Below are 16769 nucleotides of genomic sequence, written 5' to 3'. Positions count from 1 at the left end.
CAGCCTCTCCCTTCATTTCCGCATTAAAGCCACAGAGATGCTGCGTCCAGATGAAGGTTATTCATAATTTAGATACAGTTGATAATTTATATCACATGACACCTTGTTTGTCTTTTCGTGAAGATAAACACTGTAAAATGTTTTTTTGTATCAACTACTAAAAAGTTTAGAAAAAATTATTAAAATGATAAAACAGAAAAATGATAAAACATTTGTTAATTTTGCTTTTAAATGAGAATTATAGAATTAAACACTCTGTAAAAATGAAAGCGAATAGCTGAATTGTTTTTGCAAACATTTTTAATGGTTAATACATTTCTGTCAAAGCTAAATACTCTGATAATAATACTGACTCGGACTCTTGTTTATGCGTGTCTGTAACATTGCAATATTTATATAAATAAATAATAATATATAATGGTAATTTACTTGTGGTGACTCGTATTGTTTTTAATATGCTGCCATCTAGTGACCATTTACATACATGACCATAGGTGTCTTTTACACTGGGGACGCTGGGGACATGTCCCCACCACTTTTTGAAATGGCTGATTTTGTCCCCACCAATATTTCGGAAGCATCTGGTCATGGGCGAGGCTAGCCCCTTTTTAGGGGTGCTTCAGCACCCCTAAAAAGGAGCTCAGCACCCCTAAAACTTGGGGCAAGAAATTTAATTATTCTAAAATGTTCGTTCGTCTTTGACCAGGTTAAATAATGTCCAAAACATACTCCGTAGTTTGTGGTTTAAAATATATAATAAGGTAGAAAATGAAAACCTCCCCGCTTAGCAAATGGTGTCATCCTCTTCTACTCTGTACCTGCATCGCTTAGCCCGTCCGTCATTCAGCGCGAAACACACGCAGAGTGAGAATCAGATAGTGTTGTGATGCAACTTTTTTGTTCAAATCTTACAAAATGTTTACGTTATGTTTATAATGAGCGAGTACATCACGAATCAATCTTTCAAGCCGTGTTTTTGTCTTATAATGAATCACCATGGTACACGTATAATAAGTGTTTATTTTCGGATTATTTAAGTCCGGCGGGTACCCGCGCGCTGCGGAGTAGCACAGTACCTGGGTGACTCGTCCATAGACTTAAACGGAGAGAAGTAGCGCCGGTTACAATGTTCTTCCGCAAGACGCATGCAGTGCGTCTCAGTGGGTAGTTGCATACGTGTGTCTCCGTTGTTAAAGTTTATTGTATGATTTATCGTTAATTTGAGACTTATTTTAACAATCGGGAGTCATGTAAACATGACATCACGGGCGTCTTTTCTGGTCAGTCGTCATGAAAACATGGCGTTTGGAACAGAGTGAAAACAAACTACATATCACTGTATACCACCAGTAGGCTACCGGTAAGTTATGTGTGAAATCACTAACTGTCGGACTATCAAACTAGACAATAAATATTTTTTTAGTTTGTCACATGTAGACTAATATGAAGGTGATAACGTCTTTAACCCTTAGTGCAGGAGTCACAAGTGTTTTGTTTTAGACATATAGTAAAGGTAATGGTTCAATTAAAGGACTGTTAAAAGAAAAGCTGCTGCAAATTAACAAACTATTAATAAACCTACCATATATTGTAGGCATAAAAGTTATAAATTAGGAGATTTGTCATTTTGACAAAGGCAAACGATACACTGTATATTCACATAAAGCCATACCCACACTGCTGCTGTAGCCCACCTTTTGTCCTGAGACTTTAATATGGCATTAATGGCAAAAATGTGCTAGCTCACCATTAATTAGAAATAAAAAGGTTGGCAAAAAATGCATCTGAAAACTCACCAGATTGATGCTTTAAAATATGTAATTTTAAAAAAATTCTAAGGGGAGCATGCTCCCGGACCCTAGGGGTAATATTCTTCTCATCTTTTTCACCCCTGACCCATTTTCATGCCTGAAAGGTCTCCAAAAAATCTTTATTTTGGAGTTAGTTGAACCAATGTTAAAATGAAAGCTATTTTACAATATACATATTATTGGTTTCTGTAGGAAAAAAGAGCGGGTGGTGGCAGCGGAGCTCATTGGGTGCTCAGCACCCCTAAAGCTCTAACCCTAGAATCGCCTCTGCATCTGGTTAAAATGTTCTGAAAAATCACCCATTTCTGATATATATGGGCTTAGATATATCCTCTATTCTAATTAGAGGGTTTGTTTAATGAGGTTTAAATGTGCGGAGCAAAATATGTAAGATACATGGTTTATATGACTAGGTCATTTTCTATTTCATATATTTCCTAAATTGATTTACTGAGGTGGTAAGCCATATGTTTGTTAATTTTATTTGATTTATAATTTTTTTGTTTTTTTTGTTTTTTGTTTGTTTTAAATTTTGTAATGTTAAAAAATTAATAAATATATTTCACAAAAAAAAATGTTCTGAAAAATCAAGCGAACCAAGAAATGTTAAAAGTTTATTTGCACAAAATAAAACACGCAATGCTTTAAATTTAAGAATTTTTTTATATTTTTACTGAAAACAAGACAAAAAAAAAAAATTTTCTTGAAAATAATTTTTTTGCAGTGTGTAAGACAAGTCAACATTGTTGAGGGTTTTATCCTGCACTGCAAAAAATTATTTTCCTGAAAAAAAGTATTTTTGTCTTGTTTTCAGTAAAAATATCTACAAATTCTTAAATTAAGATGCTTTTTCTTGATAAGCAAAAAGGACCCAAGAAAACAAGTCAAGTTTTTAGACCAAAAATATCAAATTTAAATGATTTTGTGCATAAAACAAGCAAAAAAATCTGCCAATGGGGTAAGCAAAAAAATCTTTAACATTTTTCTTAAACACTAAATTCAAGAAAAATTTACTTACACCATTGGCAGATTTTTTTTGCTTGTTTTATGCACAAAATCACTTAAATTTGATATTTTTGTTCTAAAAACTAGACTTATTTTCTTGGGTTGTTTTGTTCATCAAGAAAAAGCATCTTAATTTAAGAATTTTTAGATATTTTTACTGAAAACAAGACAAAAATACTAAGTAAGAAAGTCATTTCTTGCAGTGTGGCCTACGTTATACCCATTTTTGATGCGCCAATCTTCAATATTTTTCCCATGCAGCTGTAATGTTTTTTCATCTGATCTTTTGTCCCCACCACTTTTCAACACAAACTGACGCCCCTGTACATGAGGCAGAAATAACATTGTCATAATAACAAGACATGTTTTCTGTATTCTGAATTTACACGGGTGTTAATTTCCTTGAAAACCTTTTATCTTAGATTTAAATCTGTCTGATGCATTTGACCATGTTAAAAATTGTTTAAAAAGACCCGAGATCTGATCAAGTTGAGCTCTGGAGCAGAGATACCAGGGACCAAAGAGTGACACAGACAGAATTGTTCATTTAAAAGTCAAAGTGTTTATTTGTAAGAATATATTTATACACAGAAAAGAAGTTAAAGTCTAACACCCACATAACGACACAGAACTTCTGCAATCGCTAACCTCATAAAAAAAAAAAAGACCTATTAACATTTTTTCATTTACATGCAATCACGACGAAAAATGTCTGCAAACTGGACTGAAGTAGAGATCAGGGAGGTTGTCATCCGCCCTGAGATCATTCAACAGCATAATGTTCGCTATTTGCTTTTCCATCTGATCCGGATTCTGCGTCTTCATTATCAGGTTGTAGGTCTTGCCTTGATACTTGTACAGAAAGTGACAGCAGGTGGCACCTAGCAGGGGTACGGTTGCCAAAGCCAACAAAAAAATTTGATCAGCAAAGATGGGATTTTCTTCCTGGTCGTGAAGACCACTTGGACTTGACAGTCCTGGCCTCTGTATGTGAGGCATAGAGTGTAATTCGTGCCTGGTTTTAGGCCCTGGAAGCGATAGGAATTAACGCCCTCCTCTATCTTGGACCGTTCTACCATTGAGTGTCCATTACCTGTACTGACGCAAAGGTACAAGAAATCCAGAGGGTATTTTTTGGAGAGACTAAAAGACTCCTTATTCACAGTTTGCAGGTCTTGTTGTTGACTGAGGTGAATGCTTGATTTAGCATTGGCCATCTGGAAAGGGTTCAATTGAACTTTGGCTTCAGTCTCTGAAACCTCAAGCGCAATGACCCCAAAGTCGAACGTGTACTGTTTAAGCTCATCTAAGCTGAGGTTAAAAGCGTGGTTGGAGATGTACTGCGTGTCGACGTTCGTTCCGCATTTGCCTTTGAAAATGTCTGTCTCTTCAATTGCTTGTTCTTTATCCACCATAATGCGGGACGTCCCTGTCAAAAAGGTCTTTGTCCGGTCCTCGGATTTTGGCTCCATGCTGATCACGTTGTTTCTGGAGCTCTTGGAATCGAGCTTGTCTCCAGGCACACTGCCGGACGCTTTCGTGTCCAGGATAGAATTGATGACATGTTTTGTTGTACTGGCAACGGCCAGCCTAACGGAGCGCGTGGCTTTGCCCAAATCATTGGCAGCCGAGCAGGTGTAATTTCCATCTTCCTTTTTGCTCATGCGAGGAATGATCAGGGTGCCGTTTTGAAACACGAGGAGTCGTGTGTTTGTGGGAGGCCCGTTGATAGGAACCTCCATTTTTTCAACTATGTGAGGCAGAGGGAATGTAATCAATTGGTTTCCCGAGTATATCTCCCAGGCGACATCAGGTTTAGGGTTTCCTTTAGTTTCGCAGTTCAAGATGACCATATATCCTTCGTAGAGTTCTGTGTTGTTGATGTTTGGTTGATATGCGATGGACACCGAGGGGGCTTTGCAATCCAACGTGGGCATGCTAGTAACACTGGTGCCTTTGAGGTGGGCAGGAGCCTCACAAACAATGTTGTCTTTATCAGGGATGGAGATTGAGGATTTGACTATCCAATCTCTTAGCCACTCAAGTTTGCAGGAGCAGGTGAAGGGGTTGTGGAAGATTTGGAGGTGAGACAAGGATGTCAGACCGTCAAACGTTCCTTGCACAATGGTGGTGAACTTGTTATTGTTAATACGGATCGAACGCAGATCTTTTAGGTTGGAGAAAGCATTTTTGAGTATACTGGTCATTTCATTGTTGTTCATCTTGATCAACTGTAGAGCAGTGAGATTGCTGAAGTCTTCCCATGGAAAATGGACGATTTTGTTGTAGCTCATATCCAAATTCCTCAGCTGAATCATTGAGGCAAGCGTGCCCCTCTCCACGGTGACTATTTCATTGTGTGCAATCCAAATAGTGGTTACCTGGGTTAAATTTATGAAGTCTTTTGATTTTAGCACTTTAATCTTGTTAGCCGTAAAACTCATGCTGCCAACTTTTGATGGCAAACCCACAGGTATTTCCAGAAGGTCTTTGTAGGCACAGTCTACAAAAATATAGTTATACTTGTCAGCGCAGGTACACTGCTGAGGGCAACAGTGCACACTGCTGATCACAGCGGTCCCCAAGGCAATAAGCATCAGGTATTTGGTTGCCATTTTCAGCACCTGTCAATGAATGAAGGTGCAGATTAGTACAAATATTGTTTTGGTTATCGCTCTCATTCAGAGAGCAAATGCGCACAGAAGAGAAGCAGTTACGCAAATAACGCAGACTTCCTCATTATGAACGTAATGCCCTTTAAAATACAAAAAAGAAGTTATTTAAGTTGGTTTTTATCGTGCCACATTTAAAAATATATTTACTTGGATGTAATTCGTGTAAAAACCAAGTCATGCAGCCAGTTAGGAGAATCGGGAATTTTATACCTAGAGATTTTATAATGTCAAATGTATGTTGTGTCTTATGTTTTTTTTTAAACAATAACGTGAGATTTCAACTTATTGAAATTAAATTAGAAAAACATCTTGACTTCGAGCGCAAAGCTTTGTGAACGCGCATCGACTCGGACGTGTCCCTGTTCAGAGTGTTGAAAATGCTCGCCACTTTATTATGAAACATTCTTGTTTGAACAATTCTCTTAAAGTAATCGCAATTTACATTTTATTATACCAAATATTTGCTAACCAGACAAGCGACCCCATTTCTAAAAGTTTCAAGAAAAAGCATCATTTTACAATTCTCAATATTGCAATAAAAAAAGTCTGACGGTGGTGACAAAAACCTACTCTTTCACATGAAATACATGAGTTGTTCACATAGCCATATTGTTTCCCTTTGTTGCTAGCTACTTCAGACCTCTTCTTAAAAAGTATAATTTTTTTCATAATCTAATCTTATATTTTTATACAAAACGGTGTTGATTTGGTTGTGTAGCAGTGTCCAAAAATATGAACAAGTTAAAGAAAAAATCCCAAACTTACAGGAGCTTGAGTGATCTTGACGCATGCACTAAGTGATGGTCGCTTTCGAAGCTCTCACAAGCTTGAAACTTTTCGAATCAATTGATTCGGAACGTGTTTCACACACTGGCCAAGTCCACTGATCTATATAAATGACTGGATTGCGCATAGAACGCTTGACGTAACTGCGTGAGGTGAAGCCAGCGCAGAGTTCGAGCCGCCACCTTGGTATACCCAACCGGCAGAGAGCCTCATTGACTTCCATTCAAAATCATGATCAAAATTTACCCCCTTTACAGCGTATCAGTTACACAAGGTTATTTTTTATGATATGTGTACGTTAATTATTTGTTAATTCTGGTGTTATTTGCAATGTTTATGTTTTAATCGGGCAGGATAATGGATTTATAAAAAAACCGTTAATGTGAGTGTGTCTGTTGCATTTGTTAATGACACGGGTATAAATAAAGTTTTGTTTGACATTCAGCTACACTGTGACGGTCAGCGTTATTTATCTAAATAAGTTTAGGTAACTTGTAAGTTTAGATAACATAATTACAAAACTAGCAAATTATTGCATGCACATACGGTACAAAGCATGATTATTTATTTAGATTTCAGAATGAGCACGTTTATTGTCATTAATACTAAATATGCTGCGGTCTGTCTTGTTCTGATACTGTAATGAAGATGAATGTATAATAAATGATTAAAACGCAAAATGTCAGTAAATAACTATTTACATGCTTTGGACGTTTGTGTTGTAATAATGTACAGGGTAACTTCACATATAAAAACGAAGACGAGTAAAGTGATGTTTTATCATTAAAATCTGATAACGTCCATTGATTTAATAGAACGTTTGGGTATACCAACATGGCGGCGCGGTGGCTTCACAAGTGTGACGTCATGCGCAATCCAGTCATTTATATAGATCAGTGGCCAAGTCACGTAATTTTAGCAAACGAGGCTTCATTACGTCATAACTGTTTCGAAACGTTTCGAAAATCCGATGGTTCAAGTAATTTTTAACTTTAACACTTTCAAAATATTTGATATTTATTGTTACAATTACAACAATTAAATCATTAAAACAATTCAATATTGTGATTTTTTTATTGTTATTCGAATTGTCTGTTATTTAACAATGATTTTCTTTCCCTGAATGTTTGTGTATTTTTTATATTCTCTAATACAAAATAAAAATAAAAAAAATCCGATGGTTCACCACTAGGGGGAGTTGATCACAAATGACCAGTGTCTAATATAGTTAGGTGAACTTGGGTCAGTTTTACTATTTAAATTCATAAAACATGCATCTTTCTGACTAATAACACTACCATTTTGTCTACTCTTTGTTTATAGACAGATTTAATGACAAAAATGTGCATAATTAAAAGGGTAGCTAGTTTTAATGATTTGTGTGCCCTAAATTAAACTAAAAACACATACTACACTTTTAATTATTTCTTAATTAAGATAAATAATTTTTAAAAACATATTTTAATACAAATCTTGCTATTATTTTGGAAAAAAAAACAAAAGTGTGAATGTTTGGACAGATCTGCTTTTACACTATTTTGACCAGCAGGTGTCGCCAGCATGTGTGGTGTTTCGAACGTTTCAAAAAACTGAATCAATATTCGAAACAATTCGTTCAATTGTTTGAAGCTTCGAAAAGTTTCTCCCATCACTAAGTGCAGTAGAGCTGAAAGTTTGAAAATGGGTTCCTCTGGAATGTAGTTGACTGATTTTATTGCTTTTTTATAAATATCTGACGGTGGTGACCATAGACTTCATATACGTAGACACCTCATGACGTGCTGGAACGCATCCCAGCGTCGCCGCCATATTAGATGGGTCTCCTCAGTACAGAGCACGCGCACTTGAAATGGCTGAGGTCCATAACATCAAATTACCTCAGGTATCCAGCGCTGAGGCAGTTGTGAAATTGATGCTCTTTCCCTACCACATTGACTACGCCAATAGGTAAGATATTAGATTACACAAACTAAAGTTTCACTGTTTAGAGTTACGCGAAACGCAGCGTGTTGTGGACATCTGCTGGTCAAATGCTATAAGAACAGCATATTTTTATATTCATTGCCAAGTAAACAATTGCAAAAGTTTTTATTACAAGAAATATACAATTCAAATGAACAATCAAAGTTGTTTTTAATAAAATATAAAATTCATTCATATACATTTATCAATATGCCATAGCCTACCATATTTATGTCTTCATTAAAGAGCATAATAAAAAGTATTTTTTAGCATGAAAGCAGTATTTTTCATAACTAAATCTCTGCCGTTTGTAACAAATCAAACAGTGTAAAAATTCGGGGAGTTATTCCATTAGAAATGAATGCAAGGGGGCGCATTGGAGACCTGTCCAAGATGGCGGCCGCGCAATACGAGGCGTCTACGTCTATAATGTCTATGGTGGTGACGAATATGTGGGACACATTTTAAGCAATCAAAAAATAATAGTAAATATTGTTCAAAACTCACTATTTGTATATTATTCAATTAAATTATTATTTTTGTTTTTTTAATCAAGTTGATTAAAAATGGGCCAGCATATAATCATAAAATTAATAAAAAAAATAAACCTATAAAAGAACCTTACATATGTGGAAATGACACCCTGATTATAAACTTGATTCTTTTTCTTGATGAAAATTGTATTAATTTCCAACAGAATTAGCACTTTTCTTAGTGGCGTTGTAAAAATATCTAAAAATCTTATATGCTCACCAATATAAGGTACAATTTAATGCAGAAATACGTTCCTATAATAATTTCATATAATTACAATTTTTAAGATAATTTTTAATAGGCTACTACACTAAAATCAAATACTGGTATTTAGTATACTTTTATTTTCAAATGCACTAAAGTACTACTGAAGTTAACTATACTTTTAATTAGTATATTTGTAGTGTATAACTTTTATTTAACTGGTCTATCTGGTATTTAAGTATATTTACAAAACTTTCACTGAAAACAAGTTTCTTTTTTATTTTTATACTTATGAAGAGACTTTTTAGTCTCCCAACACAAGTTAATAGAAATAATGACACTTCACATTTCAGTATTGCTAACATGAATTTACTGTTTTTCATGATAATTTTTTTTCCATATTGTCTATAAAAGTAAAAAACTTTTTATTTAAAAAACTTTTAACTCGAAACAGTGTTATTAAATTGCAGTCGCATAGTTCATTTGGGCATATCGTACTACATTCACTCTTTGGTCTGTTATATTTATAAAATCCAAATGACATTCTCTCGTGGTCTCGGACGTTTGCAACATCCATTTATAAGTTGAACATTTTGTTACATTTTACCAAATAAAATTTAACACATTAATATTTAACAACCTAATAGAGGGTTTTCATGTTAAAAGAGACAGGTGCTGTAGACGGTGACTTTGTGACTGATCTCCTGAAGTAGATCCCTCACAGCTTTCTCTAGATCCACCAGCTCATTGGCTTTATCCTCCAGCAACTTCTGATTCTCATCATAGCTCTTTTCAAGATCTGAAATAAATAAATGTAGCTTATTACAAGATGCAGCAAATAAAAGTGCCCATGATTATGGAAGGCAAACAGGAAAAAAATACTAAAAAATTACAAAAACTCAATGTATAATTTTTTATTTAATACACGTACCTTTAAGTAGCTTAAGTTTGTTGTTGGCCTGCAGCAGTAAATCTTTGGCCTCCTTTTGAAGTTTCTCTGCGTTTTTCTTTGCCTCTGCCACAACTTCTGCTTTGTCTGTGATGAGCCCCTCTACAGTACTGTACTTGTCTTTCAGCTCTGTATCCAATTCCTGAACATACCGCAAAACAGAGTTACAGGAGGGTATCATCACAAATGCAATATAAAGATGCAAAAACAGACATTTCTAGACGACACGCGCACCTTTTTGAGCTGCTCGGCCAGCTGGTTGATGCTCTCTGCATCGTTTTCTGTGCTGTTGACACTGATGGACGTGTTGAGAGCTTTTTCTTTCAGCAGAGCGACATCGCTTTCCAACTTCAGGAGCCTTCGAGTGGCGTTACTTAACTTGAGCTCTGAATCGGACGTCTCTGATTCCACCTGTTCTCCGTAAGAGCCGAAAAAAAGACAGGAAGTAAGAACCATGTCTGGCATTTTACACCAAATTAAGTTTAGCATCTTCTGCTCTGTACATACAGCCAATCATAAAAAAAACAGTGCAGACGTGAAACTAAATGTTCGATTTTTTTACTTCAATGTTACCTTAGAGGCTCGGTAAGACACCAAGGTAACCTTAAAAATGTAAAAATGTAAAGTTGATTGACAGGTGTGTCTCAATGAAAATTAACCTACCGCCACAGTGCTCCATTTTGCCACCAAAATTTGAGAGTGTGCCACTGAATTTTACATCCAGTCGCACATGTGCGACCAGTAAATTTGACCTTTTTTGTGATGTGACACTGAATTTGAAACCACACATTGTACTTTCTGCATCTATCATTAAAGTATTTATTAGTAATACAGTGGAAATTAGTAGAAATGTGAATATTTGGTTAGCATGTTGATTTACGGTGTGTGCCCCTAAATTTTCTGGTTGCGCTCCTAAAATTTCCAGTTGGGGGGCCACTGTGCTCCTAGTGAAAAAAGTTAGTCTGGAGCCCTGTGCCAGCCACACCATGTCGCAAGCGCTCTTGGCAAACAGAAGAGGGGTTGGTAAAGGGTCATCATTTTAAATTACCCGAGACCCGTTGGCGCTATTATTATACCCGTATCCAAGGCACACGTGAAACTTTTAGACGCGCACCCCCCTGGATCTCGGGACGGACTTTGAGTTTTCAGATCTATGTGGACCCGTGAGGATCTCTAGTGCAAACTTACCGAGACCAGTAAGGCTTGTGTTCCTCTGATGTCTGCTGTGGCCTGTTTTAAGGCCTCGGTTACAGATGTCTGGGCTTGTTCGGCTTGCTCCAAAGCCTCCTTCACCATGAAAGCTGTTTCTTTTACATCTGAAGCCTCTTTCCTACGAGACACACAAGGCAAACGGATGTTGTTCAGCAAACTGACCACTAGGTGGCACTGCTATATAGTTTATAATCTTGGTTATAGGGACCACAGCGCTGCACATTTTGTAAGGGTTTTCCTTATTTTTTTTTAAAGCAGAAAGTTATATGATCTTAACTGGGCGTGTCAGATAATGGAGACATACTAAATGTGCAGTGTTGTGAATCCCAGTATCAAGATTATGTATTGACTATCATATTGTTTATTGGGATTGAAGTTAAAATCCGACCTGGCCTTGCGGGCTTGTTCCAACAGGGCTTCTGCTTTCAGTATGTCAGCCGCGCTTTGGTTAAGGATGTCCTCCACGTCTGACAAACTTTCCACTCGCTCCCTGATCTCCGCCGTCAGGTTCTGCAGCTGAGCTGGAGTTGTGGGCACCTGCATCTGCAGAACTTCATTGGCCACGGCCTCAATGCTCTCCAGGTCGGCTCCATCTTCTGCATGAACATTATTAAAAGTTCATGTTTAAGGGAATGAAAGAGATCGTTCATACAATTGACACTAAAAACGAGAGGGACTTACGAGTAAGGAAGTCTCGGATCTGTTTGATGAGCTGACGGAGCTCCTCGTTGCTGTCGTCCACTCGCCGCTTTGTCTCGTTGGTCTTTGTCAGAACTTCCTGAGCATTTAGCTTCGCCTCATCTGCTTTGACTTTAGCTTCTGACACCTGAACACACAAATAAAGGACTCAGGATTTGCCAAAATGCAATCATACCTAGAGGAATCTGAATGGAGACATATCTCTAGATATTGCAACACGTTTATCCTATAACAGCAGATACAGTATCGCAGTGAAACCTCACCATTTTGGAAAGCTTGTCGACTTCCTCCATGGCGCTGATAATCTCCAGGTCAAAGTCTTTGGCTTTCTGCCAGGCATTGTGGGCCAGTGTGGTGATGCCGTCACAGCCCTCTCCTCCACATTTCCTGTTTCCATCCGCATCCACACAGCTCAGGCCTCCGCAGGGGGAGTCAGCACAGTTCTCCGAGCCAGCTGGACTTCCACATGTCTGTATCCGGAAAAAGAGCAGTTAGTTACAGCTAGGTTTTCACTTTTTCAAGTAGTAGCTAACTGTAATGTTTGCTAGGACATTGCTAGGTAGGTGCATACTGGACCAAAACAAAACAGCCTTTACGAAATGTGACCCTGCACCACAAAACCAGTCATAAGTAGCACGGGTAATAGCCAACAATACATTGTATGGGTCAAAATTATAAATTTTTTATGCCAAAAATCATTAGGATATTAAAGGGATAGTTCACCGAAAAATGAAAATAATGTCATTAATGACTCACCCTCATGTAGTTCCAAACTCGTAAGATCTCCTTTCATCTTCGGATCACAGTTTAAGATGTTTTATATTTAGTCCGAGAGCTTGTTGACCCTTCATTGAAAATCTACGTACGGTATACTGTTCATGTCCAGAAAGGTAATAAAAACATCATCAAAGTAGTCCATGTGACAACAGTGGGTCAGTAAGCATGTGTTGAAGCATCGAAAATACATTTTGGTCCAAAAATAAAAAAATACGACTTTATATAGCATTGTTTTCTCTTCAGCGTCTGTTGTGAACCGCGTGCACGAGACTAAAGTCACGTGACTGCAGTGACGTGGATGACGTGTTATCTGGTGCGCCCCAGCTGTTTTTTTTGTGCGCCTGGGCTTCGTTTACAGTCTGAGGAAGACGCACGCTGTAAGTTTGAAAAAAAAACCCGTTGCAATCATGTCTGAGGATAACACGTCATCCACATCACTGCAGTCACGTGACTTTAGTCTTGCGCATGCGCTTCACAACAGACGCGGAAGAGAAGACAATGCTGAATAAAGTCGTCATTGTTGTTATTTTGGACCAAAATGTATTTTCGATGCTTCAACAGATTCTAACTGACCCACTGATGTCACATGGACTACTTTAATGATGTTTTTATTACCCTTCTGGACATGGACAGAACTAGATTTTCAATGAAGGGTCAACAAGCTCTCGGACTTGATCTAAAACATCTTAAACTGTGTTGAACGGAGGTCTTACGAGTTTGGAACGACATGAGGGTGAGTCATTAATGACATTATTTTAATTTTTGGGTGAACTATCCCTTTAAGACCCTTGTGGTCAAGTTTTTCAGATAACTAGATATGCATTGACCTAGATAATCCATCAAGCTGGTGATTGCCGTACCTTTTCGCTAAGCTCGGACAAATCCAGAGTCTCCAGCTGTCCAGCCAAGTTGTCTAGTTGCTTGGAAAACTCGTCCTGCCTTTGAATAAACTCTTCTTTGGTCTGGTTCATCAAGTCTTCTGTCTCGCTCCTTATGGTGGCAGACTGATTGACCAGGTTGTATGGGTCGATAGTGGAGGCGTTGGCACGGACCTCTGCCTCTTGGGACTGTTTGTAATAGCGGGCCACACTGGCTCTGGCTCCTGTGGACATAAAGTTGATGGATTAATGGTTTAATTAAATTGATATATATACTCAAGAAGTATAGCTGAAATGATAGTGCTCACCGCGAACGTCCGAGTTCTTCACAAACTCCACCTGTTCTTGCAGGTCTTTCACAGTGTCTTTCAATTTCTCAGCTTCTTCTTTGAGAGTGTTTAGCTTAATGACCGTGCTGTTGTTGTCTGTGGAGATCTCGGACAGAGTATCTTCCGTCAGGTTAAGGTTCTTGTTCATTTCAGCCATTAAGGCACTTAAAAAAAGGAAGGAATAGGAATAAATATATGCACAGAAACAAAAAATAAAAACTACGTCAACCACGAGTAACTTACGTGGCTTGTTCAAGAAGCCCCTGGATTTCAGCGAGAGGCTCAGTGGCTGGGTTGTCTGCCAGGATGTCACGAATCGAGTCGGCGCTGCTCTCGATGCTATTGATGGTGGCTTGGTAGGGTCCCGTAACGCCGCTGGCCTTGATGGTATTGACCTTTTGGACCAGTCGATGTGTTTGGTTAGTGAGGTCGCCCACAATTATGTCCCATTCGGCGAAGCACTGGTGGCACCGCTCGCAGTGTGGGAACTCGCCCGAGTAACCACGCGCACACGTGTCACATCTGGGCCCGGACACGCCCTCCACGCAGACGCAGTGACCTGTGACCTTGTTGCACTGCTGCTCTTCGATGCCTCTTGGGTCGCAGTCACATGCTAAAAATGTAGGATGATCAGGTTAATGAAATAGTAATAACAATATAGATGATCAGTATGTGAGATCTTATGAGATCGAACCCATGACCTTGGCATTGGTAACACAACGTTCTTGTAATTAAGCCACATTCTTTGATAAGCATTTGACTAAACCGAGAGAATTTAATTTTTATGTGAGTAGATTACAAATACAAAGATACAAAGTCAATGCAAAGACGTGAATAGATGCGAATTTGTGCCGGGCAATGCAAATTGATCGGTGTGATTGCCGCGGACACAGCTATTCTCCTCAGAGGCATCTGCCGCGCAAGTTAAAAATTTTCAAGCGCGTTACTCGCTCTAGATTACTCGCGTCAATTTTCAGCTTGAGTTGAATACTAGTGCGGAAGAAGCGAATATCGCGTTGCGCATGGCCCCACGTGAATTTGCGTCTGTTCGCGTCTTTGCATTGATTTGTATGTAATTTACTCGCGAAAATTGTTGATTTTGCGTTTGATGTGTTCGTCCTATTATGCTGCGTACATACCAATGCGAAACATCGCGTTTCTCACTATAGATTACTCGTGGGATTTAACTTCGTGTCATGCTAATTGTTTCCTTGAGTTGAATATTTTCAACTTGTGCAGAAGAGGCGTATAGCATGTGTTGCGCGACAATCGCGCTGCCCAATTCGCATGGCCTTGCGTGAATTTACGTCTATTTGCGTCTTTGCATTGACTTTGTATGTAATCTAATCGCAAAATTGTTAAATTTGCGCTTGGTGTGTATGTCCTATTATGCTGCATACATAACAACGCAAAGCATCGCGTTCCTCGCTATAGATTACTCATGGGATTTAACTTCATGTCATGCGAATTTTCCCCTTGAGTTGAATATTTTCAACTTGTGCGGAAGAGGCGAATAGTGTGTGCTGTGCAGCAATTGTGCCACCCAATTCGCATTGCCCCACGTGAATTTGCGTCTTTTTGCGTCTTTGCATTCACTTTGTATGTAATCTACTCACGAAAATTGTTGAATTTGCGCTTGGTGTGTACGTCCTATTATGCTGTGTACATACCAATGCGAAGCATCGCGTTCCTCGCTATAGATTACTCGTGGGATTTAACTTTGTCTCATGCAAATTTTTTCCTTGAATTGAATATTTTCAACTTGTGAGGAAGAGACGAATAGCATGTGTTGTGCGGCAATCGTGCCAACCAATTCGCACTGCCCCGCGTGAATTTGCGTCTATTTGCGTCTTTGCATTGACTTTGGATGTAAACTACTCGCGAAAATTTTTGAATTTGCGCTTGGTGTGTACGTCCTATTATGCTGCATACATACCAACGCGAAACATCGCGTTTCTCGCTATAGATTACTTGTGAGATTTAACTTCGTGTCATGCTAATTTTTCCCTTGAGTTGAATATTTTCAACTTGTGCGGAAGATGCGAATAGCGTGTGTTGCGCGGCAATCGCACCGCCCAATTTGCATTGCACCACATAAATTTAAGTCTATTTGCGTCTTTGCATTCACTTGGTATGTAATCTATTTGCGAAAATTGTTGAATTTGCGCTTGGTATGTATGTCCTATTATGCTGTGTACATACCAACGCAAAGCATCGCGTTCCTCGCTATATATAACTCGTGGGATTTTACTTCGTGCCATGCAAATTTTTCCCTAGAGTTGATAATTTTCAACTCACACGAAGATGCATACATCGCGTTTTTCGCAACAATTGGGCAATCTAATTCGCGTCATTCCCATAGCCCAGCGTGAATTTGCATTGACTTTGTATGTAATCTACTCTCACAAATCATTGAATTCGCGTTTGGTGTGTACGTCCTATTATGCTGCGAACACACCAACGTGAAGCATCGCGTTCCTCACTATAGACCGTTTCAGCAGTAACAACATAAACAAGCGGCTGTCGCGGTCCGCACGTAACTTATGGTAAACTCCGCTAAGAATAAATAACAACAAAGTTCTTTAAACGTAGTTTATTTATAAAACAAGAAAAAAAACAACAACACATAGATTACCTAGGAAACCAAAACATTTGTTATTTTCGAGGAGGCATTTGTTCAAGAGATCAGTTTAGCAACTAGTCAGACCATTAAAAAAACAAAACTGGAAGTAAAGTTCGGATCCAGACGTGTATCACGTGCGTCCGATGAAACCGTCTATAGATTACTCATGGGATTTTACTTCGTGTCATGCAAATTTTTCCCTTGAGTTGAATATTTTCAACTTGCGCGAAGATGCATTTGAGGCGAATAGCGCGTTATATAATTTGCATAATTTGCATCGCCCAGCATGAATTTGCATTGATTTTGTATGTTATCTACTCTCACA

General features: G+C 38.3%; 1 protein-coding gene and 1 pseudogene across 1 annotated transcript in view; both read right to left on the bottom strand.

The window, feature by feature from the left end:
- Nucleotides 1-3079: 3079 nt before the first annotated feature.
- LOC129434353 (immunoglobulin superfamily containing leucine-rich repeat protein 2-like) lies at nucleotides 3080-6369 on the bottom strand (annotated as a pseudogene).
- A 2961-nt stretch (nucleotides 6370-9330) lies between these two features.
- Nucleotides 9331-16769, bottom strand: part of lamb1a (laminin, beta 1a) — a 36913-nt gene continuing 29474 nt past the window's right edge. Inside the window, exons 24-33 of the mRNA XM_055193318.2 lie at nucleotides 14065-14434; nucleotides 13801-13985; nucleotides 13475-13716; nucleotides 12101-12307; nucleotides 11820-11964; nucleotides 11527-11734; nucleotides 11115-11256; nucleotides 10161-10337; nucleotides 9909-10068; nucleotides 9331-9776 (exon numbers count right to left, since the gene is read on the bottom strand). Coding sequence (XP_055049293.2) covers nucleotides 9637-9776; nucleotides 9909-10068; nucleotides 10161-10337; nucleotides 11115-11256; nucleotides 11527-11734; nucleotides 11820-11964; nucleotides 12101-12307; nucleotides 13475-13716; nucleotides 13801-13985; nucleotides 14065-14434 — 1976 coding nt within the window. The 3' untranslated portion in view covers nucleotides 9331-9636. The remainder of the gene's footprint in view (nucleotides 9777-9908; nucleotides 10069-10160; nucleotides 10338-11114; nucleotides 11257-11526; nucleotides 11735-11819; nucleotides 11965-12100; nucleotides 12308-13474; nucleotides 13717-13800; nucleotides 13986-14064; nucleotides 14435-16769) is intronic.

Source organism: Misgurnus anguillicaudatus, chromosome 6 (assembly GCF_027580225.2).
Source record: "Misgurnus anguillicaudatus chromosome 6, ASM2758022v2, whole genome shotgun sequence".
In the NCBI taxonomy this organism is placed as follows: Eukaryota; Metazoa; Chordata; class Actinopteri; order Cypriniformes; family Cobitidae; genus Misgurnus; species Misgurnus anguillicaudatus.
This window is presented reverse-complemented; position numbering and strand designations above follow the sequence as displayed.